At 51.6% G+C, this 14,599-nt stretch overlaps 1 protein-coding gene across 21 annotated transcripts in view; it reads left to right on the top strand.

The window, feature by feature from the left end:
- The window catches only part of NFASC (neurofascin), a 195,377-nt gene that overhangs the window by 112,310 nt on the left and 68,468 nt on the right, over positions 1 to 14,599 (top strand). For 14 of the 21 annotated variants that reach the window (XM_070474614.1, XM_070474619.1, XM_070474618.1 and 11 more), the window contains 2 exons: positions 8,181 to 8,358; positions 14,305 to 14,322. In XM_070474614.1, coding sequence (XP_070330715.1) covers positions 8,271 to 8,358; positions 14,305 to 14,322 — 106 coding nt within the window. In that variant the 5' untranslated portion in view covers positions 8,181 to 8,270. The remainder of the gene's footprint in view (positions 1 to 8,180; positions 8,359 to 14,304; positions 14,323 to 14,599) is intronic. The other 7 variants (XM_070474620.1, XM_070474617.1, XM_070474630.1 and 4 more) reach the window with 1 other exon arrangement.

Below are 14,599 nucleotides of genomic sequence, written 5' to 3'. Positions count from 1 at the left end.
CAAGCAGTGGCTCTTTATTCAGAGTGAACTACAGCAGGAGAGTTGGCCACCATCACTTGCCTTGGCAGAGACTTAAAGGCAGAGAGGGGAGAGGACAAGCTTTTAGAGAAAGAAAGGGAAGGCTCTGGGTGTGCGCTGACAGGAACACCTGGAGGCGGACTACGTAGAAGCAGGCATCCTAAGTGATTGGTCTGGGAAACATACTTGTCTTTCTCTGGTTGATCTTGAGTTGGAGATACTGGTAAAAAAGAAAAAATTGGAAAGCCTGTGGTCAGCAAATGAGGACAGTTCAGGGAATTAGAAGTAATTCAGTATAACTGGGGTGAGTGGAGGGGCTAGGGATGAGGCTGGGCAGGTAGGCAAGGGCCTGATCGGGGAAGGCTTCCAGAGCCCGCCTTGAGACCTAATGGTCTGGGCTGGGCTGGGGATGGACACGAGTTGTCCGAGAGTGTTGGGATCTTGAAGCCCTCTGGAGAAGCCACCGCAGCCCTCAGTGCGGAAGCCCTGGCCCCAGGAAACCAGATGGTTTCTGGTCCAATGCTGCAGCCCCAGCCTGATGTGCTGTTCTTCACGCCTGTGTTTTGCTGTGACACCCACGTGTGCTTGCCACCAGGCACAGGGTTTCAGCATTTGGGAAGTTAGACATGTCTTCAGCAGCACAGGGGTTTTCAGTTTGTTGTTTTACTAACCCAGAATCCTTTTCTCAAATAAACCTTCTGTGCAAAAGCCCAAGGTACAATAAGGATTGTAAAGCTGCTAGCCACTCCCCCCCACCCCATGGAGAAGGCCCGAGGCACTTCCAGAGAACCCACCATGCTCCTCTGGACCCAACACAAAAACCCAGCACTAGGAGACTTGAGAACTCATTCAGCTCCACCCTCACCACTTGGGATACTTTGTGTGAAACCCCAGGATAGCCATGAGGCTGGTTGCATTGGGTGGTTTCGCTGAATAGTGACGTTTCTGGGTTTGGAAGCCGAGGAGCTGGCCTCGCCCCAGAGGCCACAGCACTTTGTGCACGGCCTCCTTGCTTCCACTTTTTTCCATCTACGTTCTGTCTTCCACACAGAAGCCAGAGTAGTCTTTACAAGCAAATCTCATCGGGTCAGTCCACCACTTAGAACCCTGCAATAGCTTCCTTAGATGCTTGGAACATAATTTAGCTCCTTCCTTTGGCCTTCATCCCTCTGGGAGTATATCTTGTCTCCATCTCTGACTCTTGACTTGTTCTCTTCTTCTGCACATGCCCTCCAGACTCCAGCTATGCTGGTTTCTTTCACTTCCTTGCGTGTCTCCATCTGCTTCTTGCCACAGGGCCTTTGCGCAGACACTTCTCCCTGCCTGGAATGTTTTTATGACCCATCTTTACAATATTGACTCCTTCTTGCTGTTTAGATCTTGGTCAAATGATACCTTTTCACAGAGGCCTTCCTTGGCTGTTCACTTCCTTTTATCACATCACCCTACTGTGGTTTCCTCTTTTTTTTTTTTTTTTTTAATAGAGCACTTTTAAATTCATAGCAAAATAGCAGAAGGTACAGAGATTTCCCTTTTGCCTCCTGCCTCTACACATGCACAGTCACCCCTGTCATCATCATTCCCACCAAAGCGGTACATTCATTACAGTTGATGAGGCTGCACTGACATATCATTATCACCCAAAGATCATAGTTTACAGCGGGATTCGCTCCTGGTGTTGTGCATTCTGTGGATTTTGAGAAATTATGATGAAACTATCAGAGTATCATAAGAGTAGTTTCATTGCCCTAGAAATCCTCTGTGCTCCACTTGTTTATCACTCCTCCTCTCCACATCTTTTTATTGTCTGAACTTTTTATTGTCTCCACAAGTTTCACCTTTTCCAGAATGTCCCGTAGTTAACTATGGAATCATACAGTATATAGCTTTTTCAGATTGGCTTCTTTCACTTACTAATATGCCTTTGTTTCCTCCATGTCTTTTCATATCTTAATAGCTCATTTCTTTTTAGTGTTAAAATATATTCCGTTTGTCTGGATGGACTACAGTTGATTTATCCACTCACCTACTGAAAGATAGTTTGGTTGCTTCCCAGTTTTGGCAATTATGGAAAAGGCTACTGTAAACATCGTGTGCAGGTCAGACTGTGTTTTCTTCTTTGCGCTTACTGGTGCCTCACTTTGTTGTTACTGACGTTCGATGTTTATTTCCTGACTTCCCCACTGGAAGCTGAAAGCTCTGTGATAGTAGAGCTGGTCCCCTGTCCCCGTGTCCGTCTCTTGTCCCTGTTTGTTCTCTGAGCCCAGGTCTGGTGAGTGGTCGAATGACTGGCTGACTGCTGCCCAGAAGTCCGTGGCGGATTCTGCTGCTGGGGGTGTGGAGCTGCCAAGTGGACTGTGTCTCAGCGCAGCCTGTCTTTTCTCCCCGTCACTTCAGATGTGTTGTGACCACCAGTACAGCCTGCTCAGACTGGGGCTGTGAGAATGTGGGGAGCTCCCGACTGCAGCAGCTTGCAGTCCTCTCATCCATCTGCCAGGGACAGCTTGAGGAATCAACACCAGGGGCCCCCCAGTCTGGGGAAAGAAAGCAAATCAGGACCCACAAAAAGGGAAAAACAGAAAAGCAGAAAGTGACTGTGGCTGAATAAGTAGCATTGCTCCTTGGGGTTGTTGCTGGTCGTGTCCTGGAGGTAGTTCAAAGCCTGCTGGGTAGCAGCAGCTAACATTTCTTGAGCTTTTGCCCCAAGCTTTAAGTCCTTTGTATAGGATTTGGGTATCAAGTCACAATTGCAGCCCTGTAGAATAGGTGCTCCTATTATCTGCAGTTTTCAGATGAGAAATGCCAAGACCTGAAGGTTCAGTACTTGCCCCTGATCCCCACCTTGTAAGTGGGGAGCAGCTTCAAACCCATGTGGCCTTTCTGCATGGCCACTGCTCTTGAACTTGGCCAGGAGTGGCTGTCATTTCCAGGTGTCCCCACCAGTGGCTGATCATCACTCAACTCACATGCACTTCCCTAGGCCCTGTCTTAGACATTTTGAATTCGTATCTCCCACAAGGCTTGCAGATATAAAGGCCTTGCCTTCAGGAAGGTTGACCAAGTATGTGAAGCATCCTCATGTAAGATGACAGTGGTTCTAAAGGCCTTCACATTGGAAAAAGCTTTTCTCATCTGCAGGCTTGATTTGGTCCCTGCCTAGAAGTTTGAGGGTGCAGGGGTTTGTGTTTTTACAGTAGTGCCCAGGTGATCCTGATGAGTGTCCAGATGCCTCCCCATGGGGGCAGAAACACACCTGACCAAATGCCATTGCATTCTTTATGAAAAACAGTGTCACATGCAGCACACTTCATGTTTGGGTGACTCTATTCTCTTTTTTTCTTCTCTTTCGTTTATTTACTTTTCACACAGTGGGTTGGGGGTGGGGATCTCAGATATACAAGACTTGAATCAATCATAGTCCCTAGTTCATAGTATACCTCAATTCACACAAGATTTCTCTTTTGGTTTTATTTATTGTTGTTCTTTTCCTTACTCTCTCCCCCTGCAGTAGACCTCCCTTTAATGTATTTTATATCTGTATAGTTCACCTCTTACCTATTTAATTCAATATAAAAGGATTGTTCAAATGTATCATAGTGGTAGCTTGTGTGGGTGGTGTTTCATTTTCATGGATGGTTTTGTATGATGGCTATGTTTATTAGATTATTCTTCTCTGCATCTCAGAGAAGCAGCTGCCTCTTTGGAATTTCTTCTCATTTGATCCTGTTTTTGCCCCCATGAAGCTAACCAGAAAAATTCCACACCCTCCTCCACCTTTCCAAGACCGTCATCACCACCCCCTCTTCTGCAGCCTCCATCTGCCCTTTCGAGGATATGCAGTTTTCCTCATTCCTCCAGGGGATGCTCCGTAGTTAGTGGCATTCCCCTTGAAGGGCCCTGACAGTTCCCCCCCAGAGCCCCGCCCGGGCTGCTTCTCCCACCTGTAACCAGCAATTGTTTATTCATTTATCTATTGATGGACATTTGGGCTGGTTCAACCCCTTGGCTATTGTGAATGATGCTGCTATGAACGTGAGTGTACATGTACTTGTTTTGGGCTTCCCTGGTGGCTCAGTGGTAAAGAATCTGCCTGCATTCCAAGTGCTGCAGGAGATGTAGTATTTGATCCCTGGCTCAGGAAGATCCCCTGGAGGAGGTCATGGCATTCCACTTCAGTATTCTTGCCTGGAGAATCCCGTGGACAGAGGAGACTGGAGGGCTACAGTCTGTGGGGTCACAAAGAGTCGGACACGACTGAAGCAACTTAGCATGCAGCATGCATATACTTGTTCATGCCCCTGATTTTAATTCTTTAGGGCATATACTTAAGAGCAGAAATATGGGGTCATATGGTAATTTTATGTTTAATTTTTTAGATACTGCCAAACTATACATTTCTTTTTTAAATTGCAACTTTGCTTGGTAATTGTCATATATATGGAGAGACAGGGAAATTTGATAGAAAAACCCTGGGCTACCAGTCAGGAGACCTGGGTTCTTTTCTTAGTTTTGCCACAAAGCCGTGTATAAGGTGACACTGAGGACATCACTTCCCCTTTCTAGGCTCTTGTTTTCCTCATCTGAGAAGTAAGGTGATTCCATAAAGCTAAATAATCTTTAAATTATCTTCCTCTTTAAAGATTTTATCGGAAAAGTTGGATTCCAAGGGAAAAGGGAAAGAGAATTGTCAAGTAGCTAAATGAGATTATTTCTCTCTTCTTTTCCTACTGTGTTTTTTAAGTTGTGGGTAAAGACACCGCAAATAATTGGCCTCTCTTCCTGCCAGTGTGTATCTAGTTAATGAATAGCTTCTGGCTTCCTGTTTATATCAAGATTCCCAGAAAAAGATACCCTTCTCTTTCCCATCACTTCCTATCACTTGGCGGCTCCTGAACAAAACATGGTGGTCTCAGAGCCAAAACTGGAGTCATCCCCACTGTCCTCCTGGAAGGAATGCTGAGCCTCTGCTGGTTCCCTCAGCACTAAGGTTTCAGATGGACAACCTGAGTCTAGTCTTTGGAGGTGAGGAACCACGGAGGGGCAATCGCAGACTCTTTTTGAGACAGTGTAAGGGTCATCTTAGAGAAGAGAAAGAAGCAGAGACCTCCTGTTAGGCTTTCAGGCCAAAAAAAATCTCCCTTGGGAGCTTTTCTACTTTCTAACTCACTCACAGCTGAATGGTTCCCTGGCCAGAGAGCAGCGCCTATGTCGGGAGGGAACCTTTTCCCCCACTGATTGAAAGCCTTCACAGTTCCCAGGTCCAAAGCACGTGCTCTCCTGCGCCGCCTGGCGGTTTCATGGGAAAACATGAGGTCTAAAACATGTGAACCAAGTGGTTTGTTTTATTCAGGCATTCATCTGCTCATTTTGCATCCATCTATCACATGGTTCTGAGCACCTGCTATGTTTTAGCCATTATGCTATACTCTAGGAATAAACAAGAAGAGGCACCTTCCCATACAGCACCTTCCTTTTTATGAGAGTACAGAGGAGTGACTTTTGGAATGAATTCATAGTGACAAGTGCTGTAATAGGGGAGTGGTGTTCAGGAGCACAGACAAGGGGGCACATATGTCATACTTGGCACACCCTAATGAGAGAGGGCAGATGCAGAAAGTGTTCTAGACAGAAGTTAATCTGTGCAGAAGTCAGCACAGTAGAGCTTTATGTACTATGAGACCTGGTAGACTACCCATGTTGGCTGGATGCAGAACACAAGGGGAGGGTAAGAAATGGTCGTGCAGTTGAGGCTGCATCACACAGGGCTTCCAGCCAGGTCATGGACTTCAGCTTCAATTTTGGGGCAGCAGTGAGTTAATGAGTTTGACTGGGGGATACCATATCTATATTTGCATTTGCACTAAGATCATGGCATCTAGTCCCATCACTTCATAGCAAATAGATGGGAAAACAATGGAAACAGTGACAGACTTTATTTTCTTGGGCTCCAAAATCACTGCAGATGGTGACTGCAGCCATGAAATTAAAACACACTTGCTCCTTGGAAGAAAAGCTATGACAAACTTAGACAGGATATTAAAAAGCAGAGACATTACTTTGCCAACAAAAGGTCCATCTAGTCAGAGCTATGGTTTTTCCAGTAGTCATGTATGGATGTGAGAGTTGGACTATAAAGAAAGCCGAGTGCTGAAGGATTGATGCTTTTGAACCGTGGTGTTGGAGAAGACTCTTGAGAGCCCCTTGGACTGCAGGGAGATCCAAGCAGTCCATCCTAAAGGAAATCAGCCCTGAATATTCATTGGAAGGACTGATGCTGAAACTGAAGCTCTAATACTTTGGCCACCTGATGTGAAGAACTGACTCACTGGAAAAGACCCTGATGCTGGGAAAGATTGGAGGCGGGAGGAGAAGGGGATAACAGAACATGAAATGGTTGGATGGCATCACCGATTCAATGGACATGGGCTTGAGTAGGCTGGAGTTGGTGATGGACAGGGAGGCCTGGTGTGCTGCAGTCCACGGGGTCGCAAAGAGTCGGACACAACTAAGCGACTGAACTGAACTGATTTGCTTTGAGGAGTAAGTGCTCTGGTTATAGGTGGAGAATGAATCAGGGGAAAGGGCAGAAGTGGGGAGAGACCACTTAGGAAGCTGTTGCAGTAACTGATGTAAACATGATGGCCAACACCAAGGAAGAAGCAGTGGGAAAGGAGACAGCAGACAAGGAAAGGAGTCCAGAAATACACATGAGGTGAGGAACTGGTATCAGCTTCCGTTGGTTTGCCCACATTCAGGCACAAAGGATCCCCTGCACCCTCAGTCAGGATACATAGGAGCTTGCAGGAGTGTGCGGGTGATATCAAGGCTTCACATTGCTGCCAAATTGTTTTAAACAGTGTGTCCATTTGCTAGGTGACTACTCATCCAGAAAAGCCAGAGGAATTGTGGGGAAACTGCTTCCATTGTCCTCTGTGACTTGTTTGGCCCCATGATAGTCAGAACAGCAAACTGGACCACTTTTTAAGACTCCGTGTTTCAGAGCCTCAGGCAGTTTAAAGGTTGGTGTTTGAGACTCAGCTGTAGGCCGTTGTTGCTCTTCTCTCCCAGGACCAGGGGGAGGATTTTTCTCTCCAGGACCATCCCAGGCTCCTTGGACAGGCACTTTTAGCCCTTACCCCTGTCAGCCGTGGAACGATGGCTTGTGCTTGAGGGTGTGAGCATCATGCTGTCATGAATGTTGCTTATTCTCCCAACTCTCCGGAGCCTTCTGTCCTGGGCTGTCGTATCCGCACTGCCATTATCCCTAAAGGGACAGCATCAGGGACCACTGCCAAATAGTTAGATGTACAAAGTATCTGCAGAAATCATTCATTTACAAACTCTCCTGGGCAACCAAGTTTCCACTTACCCAACCACTGCCCCGCACCACTGCCTCCTTCGCTCTCCCCGTCTCCGGGTCAAAGGACAGCGTTGTGATCTTGTCTCTATGCTGCTAACCCGGACACACTCAGCCTCAGGCCCCCTCATCACACGTGGGTCAGAAAGGCTGTGAGCTAGGTGTGTTTCCTACAGGCGCAGTGCATGGGGCTTCCCTGGTGGCTCCGATGGTAAAGAATCTGTCTGTAATGCAGGAGACCCGAGTTCAGTCCTGGTTTGGGAAGAACTCCTGGAGGAGGGCATGGCAACCCTGGGGATCCCCATCCCTGGGGAATTCCATGGATGGAGGAGCCTGGCGGGCTACAGTCCATGGGGTCGCAGAGAGTTGGACACGACTGAGCGCCTAACAGCGCATGGCACCTTCCAGGTGCTGGGCCTGAGAGCCAGTGTCTGTTTTCACAACTGTTCTATGTAGAGTTGTCTTTTCTTCTAGAAAACTGGTTCTCAGCTGGGGGTGGTTTGCCCTCCCTCCAGGGGACAGTTGGCGATTCTGCAGACATCTTCAGTTGAGGGCAGGAGTGGGCCTTCCTGGCGTCTTGTGGGCAGAGGCCAGGGGTGCTGCTCAGCACCCTACAATACCCAAGACAGTGCCCACGCAAAGAATTGTCAGATCCCAAAAGTCGATAGTACAAGGTTAAAAAAAACTTGTGTTAGAATGTAGGTCTGTAATCAAGGGGACCCTGAATCCTCAAGGCTCTGTCGGATTGCTAGAGTGGACCAGGAGTTCAGGAAACACTCACTTGTCATCATATTTTTTTCTGCAGCTGAACTCCGTCCAGGAGGATCAGTTCCAGTGACTGGAGGCAGTGAGACCTCGCGGGCCGGGGCGCGGGGCGCGAGGCCCGGTGCTCAGGATGGCCGGGCCACCGCCACCCTGGGCCTGCACAGCCGTCCTCCTCTGCGCGCTCAGCCTCAGCGGGGCCATCGAGATTCCCATGGACCGTGAGTCTCCTGTCCACTTGGAATCTGCTGACTGGGGGCAGAGGAGTCGGGGGAGCGGGGAGGGGCAGGGAGAGTGAGGACTGTTCAGAGAAGGCGGGGACAGCAGAAGCAGTGGCTTCTGGATTCAGAGCTGGGTTTTCCTCCAGAGGATCAACGCGGGCGAGCTCATGCTTGGGAACCTAGGACCTGGAGTCGCCAGGCCATCTCTCAGGGCCGGGGCTGTGCTGGTCGCTGCCCGGAGCCTGCTGAGAGTCTGGAAGCCTGAGCATCAATCTGGAGTCCTTCCCTCCACACCCCTCCCTCATCCCTCTGTGGTCTTGACTAACCTATCAGGGCGGAGTTTCCAGGGGCCGAGCACGGTGGACAGCCGTGATTTGCCTTTCTCATAGCCAGGTCCTTTTGGCTGAAGTGCTGAGGACAGATGGCCTGGGGGGAGTTGTGAAGGAGGTGACTTTTGCAAAAGACTGTGGCTAAGTGAGCCATTAAAATAAAGAACCCCATTATAGTGTCACTGGGAGAATCCGGCACGAACTCCTTCTGTTTGTTTTCAACTTTCCCATGGCAAAGTTGAAAAGTGAAATCCATGGCATCTGCTTCCTATGGTGGGACGTTATTTGGCCGTTAAGATCATAAAGTCAAGATGAAAATGCTGATCTGGCAGCCGTGTCTCCACCAGCTGTATCTGGTGTTACATTTGTAAGTGGCCCGTTGACTGGCAGCCGTGATCCTTGGCCCTGTATTGAGATGGGTGCCACCTTTGCTATAATTCTGACTCTTCTGCCAGGAATTCTGGGCATCCCAGAGCTATGATACGGACACACCACCCCTGTCCCCCGTTCCTGCTTCGAGGAATAGATGGGACCTATGTGATGCCAGTGTTGACCTGGCCTCTTTCCAGGCAACAGGTGTCTGGGGAGGGGTGGGAGAGTGATACAGCCTTGAAGAAGTCCCCGCTGAGCTCTCCAGAGCCAGCCTCTGGGGCCTGGAGCTAGCACAGCTTGGAGAAAAGTTGGAAGTACCTCAGCTCCCTGCTGCCTCCCGCCTACACTTCACCAGTAACAGCTGCCCAGAGGAGGGGGTCCTTCTGGGTGGAGAAGGCCAGGAGAAACTGTAATTGGACCCAGAACAAGATGGCCAGGGCCCCTGTGGCCCTCCTGATGGCCCCAACCTGTGTACATGTGCGTGTGCGCGTGTGTGTGTGTGTGTGTGTGTGCGCGCCTGTGTGCATGCGCGCACACCCTCAGGGAGGGAGGGAGAGGGCGGTTGTGAAGGAGACTGTTCCCACGGAGACCGTCTGCACTGCTGGCTCAGGGATGGTTTCTCATTAACGGTCCCAGGCAGACAGTCTAATAAGGAGCATGGTAAGGCCACGTCCCTGGAGAGCGGGGCTGAGGAGGAAACTGGGTTACGCAGGAAGCGGTGAAGGCTCCTTTCCCTTCTGCCACTTCTTGCTTACTTGGCTGCCTCTCTGATCCGCGGGCCGGGTAGGCGAGGGGTTCCTGCAGGGTGAACCTGTGACCCAAGGGCTTTGACGTCTGTCTTAGGAACCTGGATCCTAAAGCTCAGGGGCCCTGGGCAGGACCCCACAGCCAGTCTCTGCAGAGCACCAGCCGTGGGGCAGAGCTGCCAGGCCCCCCAGGAGGGCCTGGAGGACGTCTTCCTGAGTGTTCACTGGGACCCAGGCCCCTGCTTCCTCAGGGCCACACAGCAAAGGGTGATGGACTCACGGAAAGAGCCCAGGCCCCTTGGCCCCCCAGTCTGGACCACGTGCCACACCCCGCCTCGGTTAGCCTGCCCCCTTTAGCTCATCTTGGGTCTCCCTGGAATAGCAGCTGCCTTATGCCTGACAGTGAGCTCAGAGCTCTCCAGGCACATCTCCAGTGACTCACAGCCCATCCATAAAGTCAGTCTCATCCTTGGCCGACTCTGAGAGGCAGAGAAATGAAGCTGTTTTCTCCAGCTCACCCAGGCAGGGCCAGGACGTGACCATGGTGTCTTTCTTAACGAGGAAGTCCTTCTGCAGAGCCACTCCCATTGCCCCCAGCCGTGTCAACAAGAAGCTCCCGCTGCCTGCGCCTGTCGCATACATCCTGCGCCTCACTGGTTGCTGCAAGCGCAGCGGCCATGGCCACCTCCAGCCTGAGTCTGCGAAAGATGAGTGCAAGACGAGAGTGAGGCAGGCCCTTCAGAGGGCACCCAGGTGCCCTGGGAAGAGGCGCTCGTCAGTCAGGGTTTACCCTGCCCCGGGCCCAGCAGGGTGGATGCCTCCCAGATGATCTGAGCCGGTCCTTCCATCCCACCCAGTGGAAGGGGCTGGGGAAAGCTCAGGCTTTCCCAGCCCCAGCTTTATTGAGATATTACTGACATAAAAATGCTTATTTACGGTGTAGAACTCAGAAAAAAAGTTACCTTTGTGGGTATGTGCTGGTAACTTCTAAGATCTCCTGTACCAGCTTGTAAGTATCTAAGAAAAGTGAAGTCGCTCAGTCGTGTCCGACTCTTTGCAACCCCATGGACTGTAGCCTACCACACTCCTCCCTCCATGGGATTCTCCAGGCAAGAGTACTGGAGTGGGTTGCCATTTCCTTCTCCAGGGGATCTTCCCAATTCAGGGATTGAACTGGGGCCTCCCACATTCCAGGCAGACGCTTTAACCTCTGAGCCACCAGAGAAGCCCATACAGCACAGTTAACAGTGGTTGCTGTGCCGTACACAGGATCCCAGAATTCACCCATCCTGTGGTTGGAAGTTGTACCCCTTGACCAGCGTCTCCCTGCTTCCCCCACCCCCAGCCCCTGGCAGCCGCCATCCTACTCTGTTCCTTTGATTTTGACTTTTTTTAGATTCTACATGTAAGTGAGAACACACAGTATTTGTCCCTCTCTGTCTGACTAATTTCTCTTAGCATTGACCTTAGGGTCCATCCGTGATGTTGCAAAAGGCAGGAAAGGTACCCACACCCCTGTGTTCACGCAGCTTTGCTCACTGTAGGCAGCGGGAACACCCTCAGCTTTCTCTGTGTGTTGGCTGGGGGGCGTGGAGGGGCTCAAGCCACAGGCTGCCCAGAGTGTCCTCTGCTCACTTCCCCTTTGAGGGGCATCATCTGGGCCTCGGGGAGCTTGGGCGCAGCAGGTGTCCTAGAACAGAGCCCAGGCCGCAGCACAATCCCTCACTGAACACGCGGCCTCCTGCTCCCGCTGCTCTGCCAACAGAGTCACATGCACACCCCCCCACCCAAGCAGAACAGCGTGACCTTTGGAAAAAGCAAAGGCTTGCTTTTGCCCCATCCATCAGAGTGATTTTGCCAGAAAAGTGAGTCTGCTGGCAGCTTGCCCCTCCATCTCCCTCCCTGCATCAAGGGACTTGGCACTTTTCCCCTAGGGACCCACGGAGGAGGGCAGCGGGGTAGGAGCGATGCTCCCTCCTCACTGTCGTGCCAGGGCGTGAGGCTGCAGTGGCCTCGACAGCGCGCATGCACTCTCACTCCATCCTCCGTGGGGCGGGGGTGCCAGGGACTGTCAGAGCCACAGAAATGAAAAGGGTTCATGGATACAGAAACCCTGCAGACTGAGTGGGCATCTGTATCGCTCCCTGCAGAGCCCATGGGAAGACTTTTCCTCCCGCTTGGAAGTGAAAGAGCCACCCAGCAGGTTCCATAGGAGAGAGGGGCGGGCTGTGCACAGGCCTAGGTGGTGACTGTCTTCCCGCTGTGGCGGCGTGTCCTCTGGCTGGCCGTGTCCCTGTGATAAATCCCTTGGCCGCACGTGGCGGCTGCAGGTGTCACTACCTCTTTAGGCAAGTAGCTTCTTAAGAGGCCCCCGGCCAGATGTCAGTGTGGGGCTGGGGGCAGGATGCAGAGAGCCTCCACTCCCCCACGCTCTGTCCAGAGTGTCAAGGGGAGCAGAGTGCCAGGGCCCCCGCTGGCTGGCTCACCTCTCCAGCCGAGAATGGATATGAGAAAGGAGCTCCTGACCAGCAGTGGGAGAGTTGATTCTCATTGCCCCAGACTTCCTGTGGGACCTTAACTGAGTCAACTTCCCTTTCAAGAACCAGACACCCCCTCAGCAGCATCTCACGCTGTCTCCATTGAACTGGCCTGTGTGTAAAAGAGACGTGAAACCCACGTGGGCAAAGCAGACCCTGTGTTAGGCTTCCCATCCGGGGTGAGGCCAGCACCCTCAACTGGATTTGAGAACCCAAAAGACGTCAGATGTGTCCTGAGATGGAGTAACCAGGGGCCCGGGCTGGTAGCCAGGGGCGTGGGTCAGGGGTCAGCCCTGCTGCTCCTGACCATGGCCCTTCCCCCTCCCTCGCTGCCCAGCGCCCCTGGCTTTCCAGAGTTACCTTTCTTGGGTCCTAGTAGGAGACTCATAGATGGTTGAACATGCCACAGTGGTGAGCTCTCTAGAGCCTGTGTTCAGAAACCAAGATTTCTGCTGTTCCCCTCGGCTTTTCTTTCCTTTTCTGTTTCTTGCCAAAGTCACCCCAGGCACATGATGAAGCAGATAAAACTTCTCTTTAATCCGTGGACAGGCCACACACCCCCAGCCCACTGAAGGAATGCCTTTGAACCTTTTCATGAGCTTTGTCGTCCAGATTTGCACTTCCTGGCAGTGTGTAGCAGGCCCTGGTCCCTGTTCCCCCCACCTCCCCTCTCGGTCTTCCCTCCCCTGGGGCTCCTCTTGTGTGCTGGTCCTGCCTTAACTCTGCCTTCTCCAGGCCTCCCCCCTTAGAGCTTCTAATCTCCTCTCGCACATCTCACTGATCAAGTCAGAAAGTTTTGAGGTCATCGTGGCTCAGCCTTTCCCCAGGGAGCGCTCACTTGGAAAAGATCAGCTCACCACACCAGCAGTGTCTGACCTCTCCACCGGCCTGAAATAAGAGTGGCCTACAGTAATGTAATCGTGTAATATATATAGTGATGTAACTGTAAGGGAAAGACATCTTAAAAAGTTACAGCGACATGTGTTCTCTCCTCTGCAGAGAAATTTTCACCAAACCCTTCTCCCCACAAAGAATAAACCCTCTAAAACCTTGCTGTTCACAGTGTGGCCTGCAAACCACAGGCACCAGAGTCACCTGGCTGCTTGTCAGAAACACAGACGCTCAGACCCACCCAGACCTACTTAGTCAGAGCCCAAATTTTTACCTGACAACCCCCACAGGGGATTCTCATGCTGATTAAAGTGTGAAAGGTCCACACGCCAACACTCCTGTGCACGAACACAGGCACATCCACGCCACCTTTACCCTCCTTGTAAAAAGCACAGAAAGGAGTGGTGGGTTCTGCTTCATCTCCACAGTTGTTCAGAAGCAGGATTTCCATAGAACAGTGTACTTCTGCCATGAGCAGATGACAATAATTCATCCTTCCCTCGAGTTTTCCAAAGGATGGCAGAGGAGGAGATGGTGGGAAGATGCTTTCAGGTGTGAAGAAGAAGGTGCGGAGGGAGCCATGAGGCTGTGGACCTGCCTGGTCCTTGGGCTTCACCTTGCAGCAGTGCTTCAGCTCCACGCCTCCCACCGGCCTCCAGCCCCACCCTCGCACCCTTGGCTAAGGAGCTTGCTTTCCTCTCAGGCATCAGGCGATGACGAGTGGCATCCTCAGACCCCAGCCTCTTTTGAGCAGCATTGCCAGTTCTGACGTGCAGATTTCCCTGGAAATCATTTGGTCAGCAGCTGGTCATTTGCTCAGTTGTGCAGTCTGGTCCCCTGGGGAAGGCGTCACCTTCTCCACGAAGCGTCGCTGGGTCTGTCCCCACCCCGGCTTGGCTCTCCCACAGAGCTCTGAAGCTGTAGGAGAGCCGACACTGGCCTCCCCAGCCCTCTTCCCCCTCCCCCTGCAGGCCGGGGCCTGAGGCCACCTGGGTGACAGTCATGGCCGATAACTGATAACTGTTGTCTTCTTTTCTCCCCTCACAATGCTAACCCATCGGGAACTAACAGCAAGCATTCAGAATGAGCGTAAGTCCCTGGGGTGCCTGGCTGCGCTTGTGCCTCTGGGAGGTGGCGGGCAGTAAGAAGGGATGGGAGAAGGCCAAGAGGTGGGACTAGCGGCTTCTGGAAGGACCGCTGCCCCCCTGTCCTCCAGTGGCTGGCACGGCAGTGTCGTGGAGGACTTCGGGGCTTGGGGCTGGAGCTGGCTCTTTGGCTGCAGACAAGCCCCTGGGAAGGCCTCCGGGGACTAAAGCGGCTTTCAGCTCTAGCCTCACCACAGTTTGGCCAGCTATTGATCCTACAG

The sequence above is a fragment of the Odocoileus virginianus genome, chromosome 11, assembly GCF_023699985.2.
Source record: "Odocoileus virginianus isolate 20LAN1187 ecotype Illinois chromosome 11, Ovbor_1.2, whole genome shotgun sequence".
Lineage (NCBI taxonomy): Eukaryota > Metazoa > Chordata > Mammalia > Artiodactyla > Cervidae > Odocoileus > Odocoileus virginianus.
This window is presented reverse-complemented; position numbering and strand designations above follow the sequence as displayed.